At 46.0% G+C, this 18,470-nt stretch overlaps 4 protein-coding genes and 5 non-coding genes across 11 annotated transcripts; 8 read left to right on the plus strand and 1 right to left on the minus strand.

The window, feature by feature from the left end:
• The first annotated feature begins 178 nt into the window (after nt 1–178).
• On the plus strand, nt 179–2,460 carry rps3 (ribosomal protein S3). Its single transcript, XM_058079881.1, has 7 exons — nt 179–339; nt 881–1,011; nt 1,086–1,179; nt 1,470–1,564; nt 1,858–2,045; nt 2,122–2,325; nt 2,397–2,460. The coding sequence occupies exons 1-6, from the start codon at nt 310–312 to the stop codon at nt 2,319–2,321; spliced, it is 738 nt and encodes a 245-aa protein (XP_057935864.1). The 5' UTR covers nt 179–309; the 3' UTR covers nt 2,322–2,325; nt 2,397–2,460.
• LOC131135143 (small nucleolar RNA SNORD15) lies at nt 1,252–1,399 on the plus strand. The gene has a single exon (XR_009131533.1). It is a non-coding gene; the product is annotated as a small nucleolar RNA SNORD15 (small nucleolar RNA).
• On the plus strand, nt 1,650–1,797 carry LOC131135201 (small nucleolar RNA SNORD15). Its single transcript, XR_009131583.1, has one exon. It is a non-coding gene; the product is annotated as a small nucleolar RNA SNORD15 (small nucleolar RNA).
• A 1,073-nt stretch (nt 2,461–3,533) lies between the features above and the next one.
• Nucleotides 3,534–5,340, plus strand: kctd14 (potassium channel tetramerization domain containing 14). Its single transcript, XM_058080222.1, has 4 exons — nt 3,534–3,681; nt 4,265–4,489; nt 4,558–4,692; nt 4,762–5,340. The coding sequence occupies exons 1-4, from the start codon at nt 3,628–3,630 to the stop codon at nt 5,080–5,082; spliced, it is 735 nt and encodes a 244-aa protein (XP_057936205.1). The 5' UTR covers nt 3,534–3,627; the 3' UTR covers nt 5,083–5,340.
• Nucleotides 5,341–6,122: 782 nt separating this feature from the next.
• Nucleotides 6,123–12,481, plus strand: ints4 (integrator complex subunit 4). Its single transcript, XM_058080967.1, has 24 exons — nt 6,123–6,272; nt 6,750–6,944; nt 7,024–7,141; nt 7,222–7,328; nt 7,406–7,520; nt 7,609–7,694; nt 7,808–7,858; nt 7,948–8,036; nt 8,148–8,268; nt 8,495–8,566; nt 8,650–8,824; nt 8,917–9,122; nt 9,201–9,343; nt 9,465–9,580; nt 9,652–9,785; nt 10,471–10,637; nt 10,726–10,819; nt 10,991–11,071; nt 11,142–11,272; nt 11,337–11,396; nt 11,464–11,623; nt 11,783–11,926; nt 12,008–12,128; nt 12,201–12,481. Exons 1-24 carry the CDS (start codon nt 6,219–6,221, stop codon nt 12,383–12,385), a joined length of 2,925 nt encoding a protein of 974 aa, XP_057936950.1. The 5' UTR covers nt 6,123–6,218; the 3' UTR covers nt 12,386–12,481.
• aamdc (adipogenesis associated, Mth938 domain containing) lies at nt 12,456–13,850 on the minus strand. 3 transcript variants are annotated; one of them, XM_058080974.1, is made up of 4 exons: nt 13,764–13,850; nt 12,990–13,108; nt 12,821–12,916; nt 12,456–12,755 (listed from the first exon to the last, which is right to left on the minus strand). In XM_058080974.1, the coding sequence occupies exons 2-4, from the start codon at nt 13,080–13,082 to the stop codon at nt 12,615–12,617; spliced, it is 330 nt and encodes a 109-aa protein (XP_057936957.1). In that variant the 5' UTR covers nt 13,083–13,108; nt 13,764–13,850; the 3' UTR covers nt 12,456–12,614. The 3 variants fall into 3 exon arrangements, with proteins under 3 accessions (XP_057936957.1, XP_057936956.1, XP_057936955.1); XM_058080973.1 differs by lacking the exon at nt 13,764–13,850 and adding an exon at nt 13,352–13,527; XM_058080972.1 differs by lacking the exon at nt 13,764–13,850 and adding an exon at nt 13,352–13,526 and having other exon boundaries at nt 12,990–13,133.
• A 2,271-nt stretch (nt 13,851–16,121) lies between these two features.
• LOC131135142 (U1 spliceosomal RNA) lies at nt 16,122–16,285 on the plus strand. Its single transcript, XR_009131532.1, has one exon. It is a non-coding gene; the product is annotated as a U1 spliceosomal RNA (small nuclear RNA).
• A 590-nt stretch (nt 16,286–16,875) lies between these two features.
• Nucleotides 16,876–17,039, plus strand: LOC131135161 (U1 spliceosomal RNA). Its single transcript, XR_009131552.1, has one exon. It is a non-coding gene; the product is annotated as a U1 spliceosomal RNA (small nuclear RNA).
• An 849-nt stretch (nt 17,040–17,888) lies between these two features.
• On the plus strand, nt 17,889–18,052 carry LOC131135153 (U1 spliceosomal RNA). Its single transcript, XR_009131543.1, has one exon. It is a non-coding gene; the product is annotated as a U1 spliceosomal RNA (small nuclear RNA).
• Nucleotides 18,053–18,470: the final 418 nt, after the last annotated feature.

Below are 18,470 nucleotides of genomic sequence, written 5' to 3' on the forward strand. Positions count from 1 at the left end.
TCTCTCATAAGTAACATTAGGAACTGTTGAGCTAATGATGTCAAACAACAACGTCTCTACTTTCATATTTAGTATCACTCCTCAAACGATTAATTTCACTATTCGGCATTACTAGTCACTGTAAATACAATACTAAGTGACAAAGAAAAAGTAATACATTAAATGTCATTTGAGTTGCTCAAGTCAGTGAAAAGAAACGGAAACAAACTACAAATCCCAACTAGCTTGTGTGTATGACATCACCGGAAGTTGTATAAAACCATTTCCGCATCACACAGCCGTCCTTTCCTGTCTACGGCCTGTAAGAAGATGGCGGTGCAGATCTCAAAGAAGAGGAAAGTAGGTGTCGTTTTTCCTCCCACCGGGATCTTTTCCGGCAAAATGGGATTACGTATAGTTTGACTCAAGTGTTCTGTGGCTGCACTGAGAGTTTTAAGACGTGGGCGAACGATGGTTTGCCAGGATTACGGAGGATACTGCCGGCGTTGTGCCACCGTCAAGAGGCTAGCAAACATGGCGACGCTGTGTCGCTGACATGGTGTTGGAATTAAAGCAAGAACAAATACTATTTCACTGTCCGCTATTTATATTATGTCTTGTGGTCAGTGCCTTTGGGTGAGCAACACGTCAAATTGCTATTGATTAGCATTAGCTTCCTGACAAAGTTATCGGGACCTAAAGGCGAGTTGGCGCCTATCCGCTTTTCCGCAACTGTAAATTAAAGTGCTGTAAAATATTGTAACAAAGTCTGTAGCAGACTTGATAAAACTGTCACTGTCGCGTTGTTATGACGTCACATGGTTCTTAAAAACTAGCGGCTGGCATGTGGCCTCCCGAGGTGTTTGTGTTCTGAGTTCATTGCTGACTGTGGTGTCTCCAGTTTGTCTCAGATGGAATCTTCAAAGCAGAGCTGAATGAGTTCCTGACTCGTGAGCTTGCTGAGGATGGATACTCTGGTGTTGAGGTACGTGTGACCCCCACCAGGACTGAGATCATCATCCTGGCCACAAGGTGAGAGCTTGCTAGTGTTGTTTTATCATTGTCTTCTCCTTGGTCAATGGTGTAATGACATGTATTGTCACTAGGACCCAGAATGTGCTGGGAGAGAAAGGCCGTCGCATCAGAGAGCTGACCGCTGTGGTCCAGAAGAGGTTTGGCTTCCCTGAGGGCAATGTAGAGGTAAGATGTCCACCAGAATGTTGACACTGTGTGCGACAGCGGTTGTGTTACGCATTAGGCTGTGCTGTACTCCCTCAGTGATGACACGATGACGAGACCGATAAGATTCAGTCTGGGTCAGTGGTGTACTGGTTCAGACCCACGTTCTGTGATTCTATTCTGGTCACCCTGACCAGCGAGTCTTTCCTCGTGACGACACTGAGGCATTTGTCTGAGAGGGTTAATATTGCACATTTCACGGTGAGTTTGCCCTGTGTACTGGTCCTCAGAGTTGCATGCTTGTGTTTCAGTTGTATGCTGAGAAGGTGGCTACACGTGGGCTGTGCGCCATCGCTCAGGCTGAGTCTCTGCGCTACAAGCTGCTGGGAGGTTTGGCTGTGCGCAGGTGAGCTGAGCTTCATCACATGGTCTTAAATTCTGTTATAAAGCTGGTTAGGGGTTAGTGTCTTCCAACGCTGGTCCAGCTTGTCCCTCGGTGAAGATACGATGACGAGTCGGACCAGGACTCGCGTGCATCTGAGGAGGCTGCTACAGGGCCACGTTCTGTGGATCTGTACCAGTTCCTCAGAGCAGCAAGTTCTTTCCAGCTGAAGATGCTGAGGCATTTGTCTGAGAGGGCTTGACTGGACCTGCATTTCGCTTCTCTGTGGACTTGATAAACATGCAAGCATCTTGCAGGGCGTGTTACGGTGTTCTGAGGTTCATCATGGAGAGTGGTGCCAAGGGTTGCGAGGTGGTGGTGTCTGGCAAGCTCAGGGGCCAGAGGGCAAAGTCCATGAAGTTTGTGGACGGTCTGATGATCCACAGCGGCGACCCAGTTAACTACTACGTCGACACGGCCGTCCGCCACGTTCTGCTGAGGCAGGGTGAGTACGCGCTCGTCCCAAACGTGCATGTCACTCTCCGCCGTATGGAGTCCTGATGTGCAGTGTTCACGCACAGGTGTGCTGGGCATCAAGGTGAAGATCATGTTGCCGTGGGACCCCAGTGGTAAAATCGGACCCAAGAAGCCACTGCCCGACCATGTCAGCATCGTGGAGCCTAAAGACGAGCCCCTCCCCACCACACCCATCTCTGAGCAGAAGGGCGCCAAGCCAGACGTGCCCGTCATGCCCCAGGGAGCGCCTGTACCCACCGCATGAGAGGGTAAGACCACGGCCCCACCAAGAATATCTAGATGTTAAACATATTTAATATTCCTGTCATTTCTCTTCCAGGCTTTCCTTTAACTCCCTGAGGACAGCCCTGTTTGTGTACAAAAACAATAAAATGGAAAAAGAAGCTCTTGTGTTTTTTCTTATAAACCTTAAAATTGTAACATCTGATTTTCACTCAATTATTCTACAGTGAATTTTGACTGGGCAGTCAGTATTTATTTAGTCAGTAGGAAAGCCAGTAAGACAAGTATTAAAACAAATAGCAAAAATGAAGGCAGTGGTGTGGCCTGCTAGTATGTGTCATGTGGAGATTGCAGACCTGACAAGATGGGCTGAAACTGGAGATAGTTGAAGATGCTGAGATTTTCACAGGGTGTGAACACAACAGAAGCTGCTAAAATAATGTGTGTGTGTTTGTGTATATGTATGTAACTGATTTATATTAGTAGATCAGGAGAAAGCCTATGACAGGGTTCCTAGAGAACTGGTATTATGAAGTCTGGAGTGACGGGTATGTTCAAGTGGGGCAGGACATGTATGCGGACTAAGCCATGCTGTAGGTGTAAAGAGTTCGAGGTGGAGGTGGGACTGCATCAGGGATCAGTTCTGAGCCCCTTGTTTGCTATGGTGATGGGCAGGCTGACAGATGATGTTAGACAAGAATCTCCATGAACTATGATGTTTGCAGATGGCATTGTGATTTGTAGTGAAAGTAGGGAACAGGTGGAGGAGATGCTAGAAGAGTGGAGGTTTGCCCTGGAAAGGAGAGGAATGAAGATTAGCGGCAGCAAGATGGAGTATATGTGTGTGAATGAGAGGGACCCAAGTGGAAGAGCAAGGTTACAGGGAGAAGAGATACAACAGGCGGATAATTTTATAATCAACAGTTCCGAACAATTGAGATTGTGAAAAGGAGGTTACCAAAGAGGAGGTTTATGGATGTAGTGAAGGAGGACTTGAGGGTAGTTGGTGTGGGATGGAAGCGATTGATTTACTGTGGCGACGCCTGAAGGGAAAAGCCGAAAGAAGAAGTAGGCTGACGTGTCATGTGACCTCTGACTTAGATATTGAGAATTCATGTTTATTATTGATAGCATTTTTATTTAAATCTAAAGAACAAAAAACAACCTTTAAAAAAAGTAATGCTGGGTGAAAATATGTTTGTTTTTTTCGCTACCCGGTAGTTGGGATTTGGAATCACGACGTCACTCTGCGCACGTGAACAGTAGCAGGTCCGGGTTAGGCCACGCCCCCTGCGACTCACCTGCTGGCGGACGGTGACACGAACAAGATGAACGAAATGATCTTAAAATCAGCTGAGGAACATTCGGAACCCACTTTGCCAGTAAGAACGCTTTACACATACGTTAACTACAATATTTCTCCTAATTCGTCTTAAGAATGTTTGGCGGGTGTGCGGACTTGTCGAACATCAAACATTTCCACTCTCTCGTGGTTCCAAACAGTTCAATTCCCGCTCGACACCATCTTACTTGCTTTGCTTGAAAAAAAATGTGCTTGTTTGGGGAAGCTAACTTTTCACTGTAAACACTTCCAAAAGTTTTGGACACGTGGGAGGGGCATGGTTTTGTCACGTGACCCTGTGAGTCAGAACCAAGGGTGGGCGATACTGCAAATCTTCCTGTCGGTCTGATACCATGCAACGAGACGACCAGTATTGCCTATACATTTTACTTAAAAGTCTTTAAGATTTTTGTTGCTTGTGATTATAACCAAGATAAAAGATGTGTTTTTTTGTCCTGTCCAGCCATTGGGGCAGATGGTAATATTGATCTAAATGGGGGGGGGGGGCAGTAGAGAGAGAGGGAGAGAGAGACAGTAGTAACTTGCTTGCTTGTGATTATAGCCAGAATAAAAGATGTGTGACTAGCAACAAATAAAGGTCCCACCTCCCTCTCTATCCTCAGCACACGTCAGTGGTGAACTTGAACGTGGGCGGTCACAGGTTCTGCACCACACTGAGCACGCTCAGAAAGTACCCCACCTCCAAGCTGGCCGAGTGGTTTGGGGCCCCGTCCAAACTGCTCAGGGACGGAGAGGGACACTACTTCTTGGACCGAGACGGCTCACATTTTGGCGCCGTCCTGGAGTACCTCAGATCGGACCGACTTCCCACTGAGAACTTGCAGCAGGTCTGAGTCTCTCGTGGAGACCTTTGAGAGGAATTGCGGACTTGTGACGTTGTTGTGGTGTGCTGCAGGTTCACAAGGAGGCGGTCCACTACAACATCACGGCGCTGAGCAAACGCTTGGAGGAAAGCCCGCTTCTGTTTGGAGAGCTGGTGGGAAGGAAGCAGTTCCTCTCCAGAGTTCCTCACTACAAGGAGAACATTGAGGTTAGACCCCCTACCCCTCCACAAGGTCCTCACATCCTCTCCTGTGACCATGTCATCTTTCTTCTCCAGGTCCTGACTCGCATCGCCCGCGCCGAGGCCGTGGCTTCCCGCTACTCCAGCATCATGATCTGCGTGTTGCGAACGCAGGAGGATTTGGGTTGCTATGACAACGCCATCAACAGCTTGGACGCCTCGACAAGGAACAAGGAATCAGTGGTGACGTTCGGACCCTGGAACGCCGCCCCCTCGGCCAAAGACCTGCTGGACTGCATCAGGAAGGACATTGAGAGTCAGGGCTACACGGTGCACATCCAACCTCACGTCATGGAGAAGAACTTCCTGTCACGCAGCTACAACTTCTTCTACACGCTCACGTTCACCTGGTGGTGACCCCACAATTCAACTCCTGTCCGAAACGATAAATTTTACAGTAGGTCCACTGTGAGGTCGGAAGATTATAAAACGGTTGGTTTGCAAACATGTTGCACTGTTTTCTTCTTCTTTGTGTGCATGGTGGAAAAGGAACTATTCCGCACCAGATCATGTACAACTACCCACATGTGATTTTTGATGTTGTTGCACCTTGTGGGGCGTAACAAGGTATGGTAAGTAAACATGACGGTGGTATTGCTGAGGCCGACACTGAAATTTTGTCGATCAGGGGTGTCCAAACGTTTTCCAATGAGGGCCACATGGTAGTTTTGGAAAACTTGTTGATATAGGTGAAAAAGTAGCTTTTTAAATGGTATTATTTTTTTATTTTACATTTTTGCTATTTTTTAAATTTCCAAATACTATTTAAACTTCTTCAGTTATCTTTGTCAATTTTCTTATAATATTATGACTTTATTCCCATAATATTACATATTAGAATGTTTCCCCCAACCTATTTTTACGACAACTGTTGAATGTTTCAATTTGTTTTCAAAACATTACTTTTAAATAATAACATATTTTTCATTAATATTTCAACTCTATGTCACAAAAAATGTGCCTTTTTTTCTTTTCAGAATGGGACTTTTTTTCTAAATATTTTGACTTCTTGTAAAATCACAATTTTCTGGCAGTTTTAATTTTGTTCACGTCTATTATTTAAAGCCATAATTATCACTATATTCCCATAATATTTTGACTTTGTTGTAACATTTTCCACAACATAATTTTCCCAAAATTAACATTTTATTGTTGTTTTTTGTTTCTCGCAATATGACCATAAAATTGTTGTTTAATATTTCACATTAAATATATTTCATATAATCTAATAAAAGTCAAAGTTAATAGTGCACAATAAGTAAACAAAGGCAAATACTGAAAGTATTCCCTGCGTTTGTAAATGTGTGCAACACAACAAAAACAGAATATTTGTGAAAATAAACGTTAAAACAAAAAACTAAAAATATTGATCTAATCACTGTGGTGCTACCCCTTGTATCAACCCACTAAATTCGACTTGGTACGGAAAGCGCGTTGGGACATTTTCCGCTGCCTCGGGTAGCTAACAACTAGTCACTGACATCGTCGCTGTCATGGCAGCACACTTGAAAAAGCGGGTTTACGAGGAATTCTCCAAAGTTGTACAGGTAGGAAGGACGTTTAGCTCCTCGGTGTAACATTAGAGACGTTAGCAGGAAGAAAGCCGTGTCAGCTAACAAGCCTGTTAGCTAGTAGCTAACCAGCGAGCTTAGCTAACTCACCAGCTCATCTCTGCGGCCTCTGCTCAAAATAAAAGTTATTTCATTTTATTTTGACATTGAATGATAGTATAATTCAGAGTGTAAATATATTTGTCAATAAACATGTAGTTGAATACGAGGAAATACATTTATTTTTACTTGGGTTTTACAATAAGAAATTGAGTTGTTGTGTGTTTGGTACGGTGGCCGACAGGGTAAACACGCAGTAATGTCCAAATGCTCCAATCAAAGATATTGTAGCACAATACTATAGAGCAATCGCGTTATGTAGCTAAAGATTTTTTCCTTCTGTTTCTACAAAAGCCAGTCATTTTCCCACATTAACTGGTAAGAGCCAAGACATAGTGTGTTGTCTGCCTCCAGATCCCACAGGAAGAAGCTCCGGCCAAGAAGCTCCGCTTATGCAAACCCAGCAAGTCTGCAGCGCTCCACGTTGACCTGTGCAAGGCCACCAACTCCACGGATGCTCTGCAGTACCTTCTACAGTTTGCTCGCAAACCCGTGGAGGCCGAGAGCGTGGAGGGTGTCATTAGGATCCTGTTGGAGCACTACTACAAGGTTGGCAAAAGCTTTGTAGTATCACAAAGTTGCGTCTTCAAATGCTGATGTCAAGGATGCCCCCCCCCCCTTTCCCCAGGAAAGTGATAACTCAGTGAGGTTGAAGATTGCTTCTCTGCTGGGTCTGCTCTCCAGAACAGTGGGCTTCAGTCCTGACTGCATCGTGGAGGACGCCATCAACACCGTCTCCAATGAGAGTGAGACATGGTCGCACACCTGTTTGAAACAGTTGTTTTTGAGCTTGTGTGAGCTGTTTTGTGTGTGTGTGTATGTGTAGAGTCTCATCAGGTCCTGGCTCAGCTGCTGGACACTCTGCTCATTATCGGCGTTCAGCTGCCAGAAAGCCCGGCTGTGGCTCACCGCCTCGTAGACGTGGCCTGCAAGGTGAAGCGCACCACCATTATGCATATCCGTTAGCACCCATCCTCGACTGAATCCCCTGTTCCTCTTCTCAACATCAGCACCTATCCGATACTTATTTTGGAGTGAGGAACAAATGTCTGCAGCTGCTGGGCTGTCTGGGCATGATGGATAGCCCCCTGAGCAAAGATGCAGAGGGACTTGGCACATCCACAGGTGGGTGCCGTGAGACGTACAAGACTGTTTTTTGACCTGTGCATGTGTTGTTATATTTGTTTATATTTGCATGCTGGTGTTTTTTCAGGAGCGGTGAGGGACGTTCAGACTATCATCAGTGACCATTTTGGAGATCAGGACCCCAGAGTGCGCACAGCAGCTCTCAAAGCCATGGTAGGACCTTGCAGCATCTCATCTCGTCAGACCTGTTTGTACAAACACGACCCAAAACGCCTTCAAGGAATGAATGATCACACGCGTGTGTGTGTGTATTGTTTGTGTTCCAGCTGCAACTACATGAGAGAGGAATGAAGATCCAGCAGATCATTTATGACCAGGTACCTCACAGAACCTCACAGTCGACTCATTACACAAGATAGACAGATACTTTATTGATCCCAAGGGAAATTTAAATGTGCGTGTGTAGGCATGCAGGTTGCTGGCAGATGACTACGAGCAGGTTCGCTCTGCAGCAGTTCAGATTGTTTGGGTGCTGAGTGTGTTGTACCCCGAGAGGTGAGTTTTATCAGTGTGTACAAAAACAGCATGAACACACACGAATGGAGACCGCTTACGCCGTCAGTCCATTCATGCTCATGTAACACCTGACTGACCATCTCTCTTCAGCATCGTGCCCATCCCGTCGTCCAACGAGGAGATCCGCCTGGTCGACGATGCCTTCGGGAAGATCAGTCACATGGTCAGTGACGGCTCCTGGATGGTGCGGGTGCAGGCTGCCAAAACGCTGGTGAGGAGGGAAGGTTTCACCCCTTATTCAGTTAATCAGTGATGCTTCTTTGATTGCTTTCAACTTCTCCGCCTCTTTGCGGGATGAAGGCAAAAGTATTGGGACAGCTACACAGGAAGTGAATTCATTGTGGGAAGTCATTGTAGATTTTGGAGTGTGTACATTTATGAGATCTCGCACCCCGGCTCGCCAGCAGTGTGCTAACCAAATGTCTGCTTTGTGTCAGGGTTCCATGTTGCAGGTCAGTCCTCACTTCCTGGAGCAGACGCTGGATAAGAAGCTGATGTCAGACCTCAGGGTGAGTGGACGCAGGCAGGAGGGAAGTGAGGTTTGCTTGCTGCTGGTGAGATCACCTTCTCCAGCGGGGGCCCTTGTGTGCAGAGAAAGCGGACGGCACACGAGCGCGCGAAGGAGCTCTTCGCTTCGGGAGAGTTCTCCTCGGGAAGGAAGTGGGCTGACGACGCCCCCAAGGAGAAGCTGGACACCAACACCGTCAACCTCATCGCCTCAGGAGCCTGCGGCGCCTTCGTTCACGGCCTGGAAGATGAAATGTTTGGTACGTCCTGGCCCACATGCGGTTCTAATTTCCTTCACACCTTCATCTTTTTTTTTTGCTGTGTTTTGTTTCTTTCTGGCTGCTGTCTGCAGAGGTCCGCATCGCGGCGGTGGAGGCATTGTGCCAGCTGGCTCGCTCGTCCCCCACCTTCGCTGAGAAGTGTCTGGACTTCCTGGTGGACATGTTCAACGATGAGATAGAGGAAGTGAGGCTGCAGTCCATCCATGTACTGAGAGAGATCTCCACGCACATCACCCTGAGAGAGGACCAGCTGGACACCGTGCTGGCGGTGCTGGAGGTTAGCACATCAGCAGCGTGGTTGCGCGAGCCCACTGCAGCTTCTATGACGCTTTACAATCCTCACATTTCTGCTCAGGACTCATCCCGTGACATCAGAGAAGCTCTCCATGAGTTACTTTGCTACACCAACGTGTCCACCAAGGAGTGCATCCAGCTGGCTCTGCTGGAGTTGCTGAAAAACCTCAACAAGTATCCATCGGACCGCAACTCTGTCTGGAAGTGAGATTGCTTGCTTACACACAGTTATAAACCCCCATCTCAGCTGTTTGAGCTGCAAAGGAGGAACACAGTTTTCTTCACGTTTGGCTCCCTCGTGGTGACCATCTTTCTTTTTTTCCAGGTGTCTCAAGTTTTTGGGTTCCCGCCACCCGATGCTGGTGTTGCCGCTAGTCCCCGAATTACTCAGCACACACCCGTACTTTGACACACCAGAACCCGACATGGACGACCCGGCCTGTATCCTCACATTGTTGCACACTTTGGGAGTCGGCCATCTTTTTTCTGTTCCTTCACTCTGCTGATGTCAGACATTGCCGTTCTGGTGTTGGTGTTCAACGCGGCCAAGTCCTGTCCCACCATGCCGGCGCTCTTCTCTGACCACACCTTCAGACACTACGCCTACCTGAGGGACAGTCTGTCCCACCTGGTCCCGCCTCTCCGAGTGAGCACTCCCAACATCTTGTCTCACACACACACACACACACACACACTACCTTATTCCATGTACATGACAGTTAAGTATAATATATACTATAATGGTTTTTCAAAAATATATTAATAGAATAGATGAATAGATTGCTTTTTGTGGTTGAATATGACCTACTAGTAGTTAAAAAAACATATTTAATCAGATTTTACATAATTTTATAAATCACTAAGTGTCATTGATCTTACTGTAACTTTGGATAAGACACACAAGCACCAGACTTGATCGCTGGAACATCTCACAGCAGCCGCAATAACCCACATCATGCTAAAACACAACCTTGAACCCCCAGGCACACAAGTCTTGTTGGTGTTGTAAGTGTAATTATTTTCTCATATTATGTCTACTATGTTGGGTAATATAAGAGTAAAGGTGACAATAGGGGTGTTATTTCATCTTGAGAAGGCTCTAAACGAAGGCTCTTTACTCTAATAATATTTTCAATGAATAGTGAGCACTTTAAGTAATATAACTTTCAGTAATATTTGGTGTGTCCACCCTGAAGATTTTCAAAGAAAAATGCTGCATATGGCAGAAACACAGAAATAACTGCAGGAGAGAAGTACTGCAAGATGATTCATTCAAAGAGGATACATCAAGGTCATTCTTGTTTTGTGTTTTTTTTTTTTTTTTTTTCAAGCTGCCTGGCAGGAAGCAGGTTCATGGTTTGGAGTCTGTGGATTCTGGATCTGAATCGGGTTCTGTGGAGTCAGCTCAGCTTTTCCTGCAGCAGAGTCTGGACCGGATCAGCACCATCCAGAATCTGGACGCACCTGGAGCTCAGGACCTGCTCATTTTCACAATACGGTATGTACACACACACACAACACACAACACACACGTATGTGTTATTGTAGTTACTTGAAGTGAGACTTTATGTATTGTGTGTTGTCAGTGACCTGCAGAGACTGGGCCAGCTACAGACAGAACTTGCTGGAGCTGCTGACTTCTGCGCTACGTACCTGCGCTGCCAGCTTCTACTCATCAAGGTGGGACCACATTTTTCTACACTCGGATGCACAATCTGATCAACCTGACAATGCCGTTGTACTTACTGAGAGCTCTTCCTAATCATTTGTAGTTCAGACTGCACCCTATGTAGGAGGTCATCTCCATAAATGTAACTTAGCTGACCTCTGACATTCCCTGGTTCCCCTCAGGCTCTGCAGGAGAAGTTGTGGAATATGGCTGTTCCGCTGTGCCTCAAACAGAATGTCACAGCCTTGGCGGCCGCTCAGCAGGTCAGCACACGCCCCTGACGCTGTCCACGGCACCAGCACCATGTGACATGTTTGCCTGTGTGCATTTTAGGTTGTGGAGGAGAGTTACAAGCTAGAGTTCATGTACAGCGGCTTGGAGAGCAGACAGGTGGCCATCGCGCACGACGTACGCCTGCAGGCCAAAGCGCTGCAGCTCATCCTGAGCGCTCGCACCGCACACGGGTGGGTACGCTGAGCGAGTGTATCCACACCACAGCCGTCACTGATGCATCGCTCTTGTCTGCAGGCAGGAGCCTCTCATCAGCAGCTGTGAAAAGTTTCTGCAGGAGCTGGAGTCGTTTAACAGGTGAGTTCAGCCTGCCGTGGTTTCATTCAGCATCCAGAGTCCTCACTCCACTTTGTGAAACCGTCAGGCTGTTCCTGGCAGAGCTGCCCCACCTCCATGACAGCTTTGTGGACAAACTTTTGGAAATCATGCCTCGCCTGTCATCCTGCAAGCCTGCGGAGCTGGTCAAGATTCTGCAGACGACCCTGAGGCAAAGTGCTCTGCTGCAGCTCACACTGCCTCCGCAGGTACTTCTAAGGCGGCGTTCACACTTGTTATTTTTGGTCAGGTTAAAACTAAAGTCCTTTGCTCAGCTTGTATGCTTTTGTTTTGTGTGAACACTCGAGTGTTTGAACACAGCTGTCGGTGCGGACAAAACCTAACCGTGTGTCCTTTCTGCGTGACAGATCCATCGAGCCACAGCCAACATCATCGAGCCCACAGGGGAGTCAGACAACCCGCTGAGGTTCACATCGGGCCTGGTGGTGGCGCTAGACATTGACGCTACCTTGGAGCATGTCCGCAACCCCCAGAACTCGGTCAAGGTGGAGGTGAGCAGGATGACGCTCACGACAGTGAGTCAGTCAGGATGTACAAGTTTACAAATATTGCGGTCATCCTTCTGGGGCCAGGTTCTGTACCCAGACGGCCAGAGTCACGTGATCCATCCCAAACCCGGGGACTTCCGAAAACCTGGGCCTGCCAGACACAGACTCATCACACAGGTCTACCTGTCTCACAGCGCATGGACAGGTGAGGGAGCACACGCCTGTTGTGTTGATGGATGTCATGTTGTCTTCTTCTAACCTCTGGGCTGTCTCTCAGAGCCGTCTCAGGTGGAGGTACGCCTCCTGCTGGCCTACAGCTCCTCCTCCTCCCCTTCAGAGTCCAAGTTGGCATGGTACGACAGCCTTGACAGCCTCCCGCCACCAGAGGCCGCCGTAGAAGGGACCATTGCCTTCAGCAAACCTGTCAAAGTTTTCATCATGCCAAAACCCGCTAGACGCTAAGAGTGTTGTGTATTTCATTCACCAGCTTTTTAAAATGCTCTTCAACCTACAAGGAAAAATAAAATAGTTTGGCTGCGTAATTCCACAAATATTTTTATTGCTTTCGCATGGTGAGAGAGTGTATGCCTTGTATAAAAAGTCTATGTATTTCTGCAGGCGGAGGTGAAAGACCAGATTAGGCCGCTTTCATTCTAGTGTGAAGCTCAAGTATCTTCAAGTGACGTTGACTTCAGCATGTGGAGTGGAAGACCCCGCCCACCTTGATGCCCTGTCTGGCCAGTTTGTTGTATTCAGCGACGGCCTCTTCCGTCTGCAGGACTCTGACGTCCACCCCTCGTTTTGCCACGCAGTCCACTGTGGAGGCGGGAACCTGACACAAAGAGGCCCCCCAAGTCATTGTGACCTCAATCAGCGTATTTTCAATCTGAAGACTACCTGCAGGGCCATGTTCATGCCTCGGCCAATCACCAACACCTTTGCTCCTTTGTCCAGCACCTCCTGTACATCAGCAGGCTGGACTCCCGGGTGGTGCTGATGAAGAGTAACACGTTCACGTTCGGAAGTACACGTGTCACATGTCATGGTACTTATCCACCCCACACACCTCTGTCCCAGTCTCACGCCAGTCCCACGTTCGACTGCCACCGGGCCACACCTTACAGTCCTTGTAGGTGGAGGAGCTGCCCTTCACAATCATGTGACCCCAGGACACCGAGGTAACCTCTGGAGAAGACATGGTCATGTGACGCTGCTGGTGCAGAAGAGGAGAAGCGAGTCTTTCATAACTGAAGACAGCGATACACCTTCCCTCAACTTGTCTTAGCCCTAAATAGCTCAACAAGTGCGTGTGCGCTGAGGTTTCGTTTAAAAATGGTAACACATGCAGACGTTTGCACCCTCGGCCATAAAGATTACAGTGTTGTTGTGAGTGGACACACGCTGTACAAAGACTAGCATGAAACAAACCTTCACGGGCTGGAAGCTTTGTGGAGAAGCTCCAAACGCAGACAGCCGGGACAGCAAGTGAGCTTCAAGAAGTTATCACCCCGAAAAAAATGCTGCTCCTCCTACCGTTCTCGTCTTGATTTATTAGCTAATATCACGCGCTGCTAACGCTTGATAGCGGGGTGGGCGATACTGCAAATGTTGGTACCGATCTGATACCAGATTAAGTATCACATGTACCGATTCTTAGTTGAAAATTGTGGAGCACGATTAGTAAATATTACATCGATAATAAAAACGCAATAATTGTAATTTAACATTTTAAAATAAAAGTAAATCATAAAAACGAAAACAAACCGAACACAACTGAAATATTTTGATCCGGCTAGTATCAATATTTGGATCGATCCCCTCCCCCTACCTTATGGCTCACCTTGATTTTTACTCAAATTGAGTTGTTGTTATTCTGTTTACATGTTACTGATAAATATGCATATTTCTTTTACATTTTTATTTGCAGTGACTCGTTGGAGAACTCACGTGAGTCTACTGCCCCCTCGTGAGGTGAGTGGGATTCTTGTCAATTACTAATTACGTAATTATCGTCATTGCAGCTAAGTAAATAAGAATATCCATTGTATATAATGGAAATGCTGTTTATTAACCGTCTGTATGTTGCTATTCGTGTTCTATTTATGTCTACATTTATTGTCTGTATCTGTGGTTAGTTATCGCGCTCACTCCGAACACTTCCGGTGTTGTGCTAGCTAGATAGTTAGCTAGTATGTCAGCAGCCTCAGGTAGGGCAAAGTTCTTATTTTCTTTTTTGCAACAAAATTCTTTATTTGCTTTTAGTTGTAAGTGTAATCGTGCTATATTGACGTCACAATCTTTAAACGAAACTCTTTGTAGGTGTTGGCTAACCTCCACTAGCTGGTTAATTAGCAACACATGCTTAATTTTTTGTGTGTGTGTGTTTCTACTATGGGTTGAAACGTGGCTTCATTGCGTTTTACATATTGGTGGCGACAGTTGGTTTTAATGTGCATTTATTTATGTTCATGATAATAAATGGTAGCATTTTACAGTGCCCACACCCTCAGCTGGGCCCTTCCGCCTTACTTCCAAGGACACAGTGACCTTCAGTACCTGAGAAACAAATCAAAGGTTTACATTTAGTTCGGTTTTGTGTGCAAATGACTTTTATTATTTATTATTATTTTTATTTAGGAACACAGGGAACTTGGTTCACTTTCAAATTAATGTGGAAATGTGGAAACCGCTTATAAGGTACCTGCGTGTGTCTTTTATGACTTATAGATGTATTTAGAATGTTGTATTCTCATGTTAAACAATGGCAAACTCCCGAGTGCTGCTCTGCTGTTTACTTGCTAGCAAAGGGAACGGCACATTTGTTTACAATTCCTAAAGATGCCACCACAAGTGGTTGGAGTTCCCTACCACAAAAAGAAAGGTATTTAATCTGTCAACGGCATTACAAACTTGACTGTTTTGTGAACATCGGCTAGTATCCAGCTGGACTAACCAACAAACTTGCCGAAGCCTTACACCTTTCCAATGTTACTTAATTGTGTGGAAGAGGCAGAAGAGCAAGCAGTAAGGAACAATGTTGCAGTGTCCTAACTGTGTTTATTTTGTGTAAGACATGGAGCAAAAGCACTTGTCACTGTAGCATTGTAGTGCAGAGGAAGCTGGGTTGCTAATAGCCTTTTCGTAATCAGTGGCTCTACCTCAGTTTTTTGTACACACTGGTAGTCCTGCAAAACACGTTACCGACGCTAAAATGCTAAAGCTAATTACCTTTGACAGACATCGTTTCTTGAGAAACTTTGGACTATTTTTGCATGTTCGTCACACTTAAATGTTTCAGATTTACAAACAAATGTTAATATTATCCAAAGACAACACAACTGAACACACAATGCAATGAAACATTTTTCATCATTTTCATCTCATTTTCATCCCTTTGTATTGATGTATGGACTCATACCGAGCAGCTACACACAATATCCAGCACACAAAACTTTATAGTTCTTCCAGAATCTGCACCTATTGAGCTGTATTTCTTTGGATTTCGTGCTTTCCGCGGAAACAGTCTGTTTTAAGTAATTCCACCAATGGCCCGCCTCCAGCCACACCCACTCTGCTGTGGTTGGTCACACTCCCGAGTGCTTAGGACTTGTTGTGCAGCGAGCTGCGAGCCCCACTTTATAGGAGTGTTCACAAAACAGTCCAGTGTGAAATGCCGTCGATAAATTGAAATATATTTCTCTTGCTGGTAGGGAATCTGGAACTCCAACCACTTGTGTCTGATGGTGGCGTCTTTAGGAATTGTAAACAAATGTGGCTTTCCCTTACGAGCCATTGCTAGCAACATAATTGCAAGTGTATTGCGCCAGGCACACTAGGCCACAACTGTCACAGCAAAGTCTTAAAAGCACTGTCCATGTCTTCTTCTGCAGACGTCAGTGGTCTGAAACAGTGTAGTACGTGCTACTCACCACAGGATGGCAGCATCATCAGCATGCCTGACTGTCCAAACCAACAACCAGGAAGCTGCTGCATACGGAGACAGGGAGACTGAATAGCATGATGGGATATCACGTAAATAGTAATATTTATGATGAAACAGCGGTGTGGTGCTATGTAAGTCTTGTAGAATTACATATTTGTCATCCCGTGTGTGTGTTTGCTGATGTACACACGATGAGCCCATCACTTAACATGGTGTGTGTGTGAACGACCTGTGTGAGAGCGACGTGTACAACTCATACTTACCTGGCAGGGGAGATACCATGATCAAGAAGGTGGTTCACCCAGGGTGAGGCTCAGCCATTGCACTCCGGTTGTGCTGACCCCTGCGAATTCCCCAAATGTGGGAATCTCGACTGCATAATTTGTGGTAGTGGGGGACTGCGTTCGCGCTCTCCCCTGATCTATTTGTTGAAGTCAAAATATTATCAAAGCAATATTCTACGTTCCTGGCTGTTTTACTGTGATTGTTTGCTTTGAAAGTGTCATGTGTTAACATTTGTAAGAGGACCAGTTGAGTATCAAGTTGACAAGTGTACCATGTGACTAGGTATGATTAGCCAGGTGCATTAGCAAACATAATTTTCATAAGAAGACTGATTTAAAAACACTGTCATGTTGTTCCAGGGCTACACCCTTTAGTGTCGTCAAGTCAAATTGAACAATTGTCAAGTGTGTAGTATGTGCTACTCACCACTGGATGGCAGCAGCATTAGCATGTGTTACAGGCCAACAAGGAAGCGTCATTGAGGGGGGCGGGGAGAATTCCTTGTCGAGTGTCGGAAAAACAGCAATGCATTATGGGAAACACTGTTATAGTCTAGTCTAATATAGATAATAATAATTAATGTGACGATAAAAGAGTGTTGTTGTGTCTTTAGTAGAAGTACACACCCGTACAGTGTGTGTGTTTGCCGGTGTGCTCACGATGAGCCCATCACTTAACATGGTGTGTGTGTGAATGACCTGTGTGAGAGAGACGTGTACAACTCATACTTACCTGGCAGGGGAGATACCATGATCAAGAAGGTGGTTCACCCAGGGTGAGGCTCAGCCATTGCACTCCGGTTGTGCTGACCCCTGCGAATTCCCCAAATGTGGGAATCTCGACTGCATAATTTGTGGTAGTGGGGGACTGCGTTCGCGCTCTCCCCTGATCAACTTGTTGAAGTCAAGCAGTTGTCAAAGCAATGTAAAGGTAGCTAGTTTGTGTCACTTACCTGTGTTACTTTATTTGTGGCCTGTGTAATCATTTAGACCAGTGGTGTATGTAAACGGTTGTATAAAGGATTAGTTGTGTCATAGAATGGAATATTATGATGTTGCTGTAAAGAAAATTAGCTTAGAAATGCTGCTTTATCACCCGGACACTGTGCCAGATCCCTCATCTGTGCAAGCTGTTGCAAGCTTTTTATACTGTTCATACAGCTGGATTCGCTTTTGCACAACAGGAGTAGTTGGAATTGCAGCTAGAGTTGGAACAAATTTGAGTACTGAAAAGATTGAATTGGAGCTGTAGAACCCAGGACTGTTGTGGGTCAGGTTGAGTTTTATTCACTGATGCTGTATCAGGTGTGGACAAGTGTACCATGCATATTGTATGCATATTGTGCACTAAACCAAACTAAACTGAAAAACTTTCTGCCAGGCACACAGGGCCACAACTGTCACAGAAAAGTCTTAAAAGCACTGGCCATGTCTTCTTCTGCAGACAACAGTGTAGTACGTGCTACTCACCACAGGATGGCAGCATCATTAGCATGCCTGACTGTCCAAACCAGGAAGCCGCTGCATACGGAGACAAGGAGACTGAATAGCATGATGGGATATCTCATAAATAGTAATATTTATGATGAAACAGCGGTGTGGTGCTACGTAAGTCTTGTAGAATTACATATTTGTCATCCCGTGTGTGTGTATGTGTTTGCCGGTGTGCACACGATGAGCCCATCACTTAACATGGTGTGTGTGTGAAAGACCTGTGTGAGAGAGACGTGTACAACTCATACTTACCTGGCAGGGGAGATACTATGATCAAGAAGGTGGTTCACCCAGGGTGAGGCTCAGCCATTGCACTCCGGTTGTGCTGACCCCTGCGAATTCCCCAAATGTGGGAATCTCGACTGCATAATTTGTGGTAGTGGGGGACTGCGTTCGCGCTCTCCCCTGATCTGTTTGTTGAAGTGAAAGTATTATCAAAAGTATGTCAAGGCACGTTCCTGGTTATTTAGCTGTGGTTGTTTGTTTGGGAAGTGTCATGTCTGACCAGTTGAGTAATATACCAGAATAAAGTGAACAGTTGTAGAACTGACCAGATTAGTAATATACCAGAATAAAAGAAATAATCAAAGGTTAAAAAATATAAGAAAAATGTAGATAAGTACGAGATTAGAAATGCCGATTTATCACCCGGAGACTGTGGCAGATCCCTTGTCTTTGCCAGCTGGATTGACGTTTGCACAATAGGAGTAGTTGGAATTGCAGCTAGAGTTGGAACACATTTGACGGAGTACTGAAAAGATTGAATTGGAGCTGTAGAACCCAGGACTGTAGTGGGTCAGGCTGAGTTTTTTTCACTGATGATGTA

This window comes from Doryrhamphus excisus, chromosome 8, assembly GCF_030265055.1.
Source record: "Doryrhamphus excisus isolate RoL2022-K1 chromosome 8, RoL_Dexc_1.0, whole genome shotgun sequence".
NCBI lineage: Eukaryota > Metazoa > Chordata > Actinopteri > Syngnathiformes > Syngnathidae > Doryrhamphus > Doryrhamphus excisus.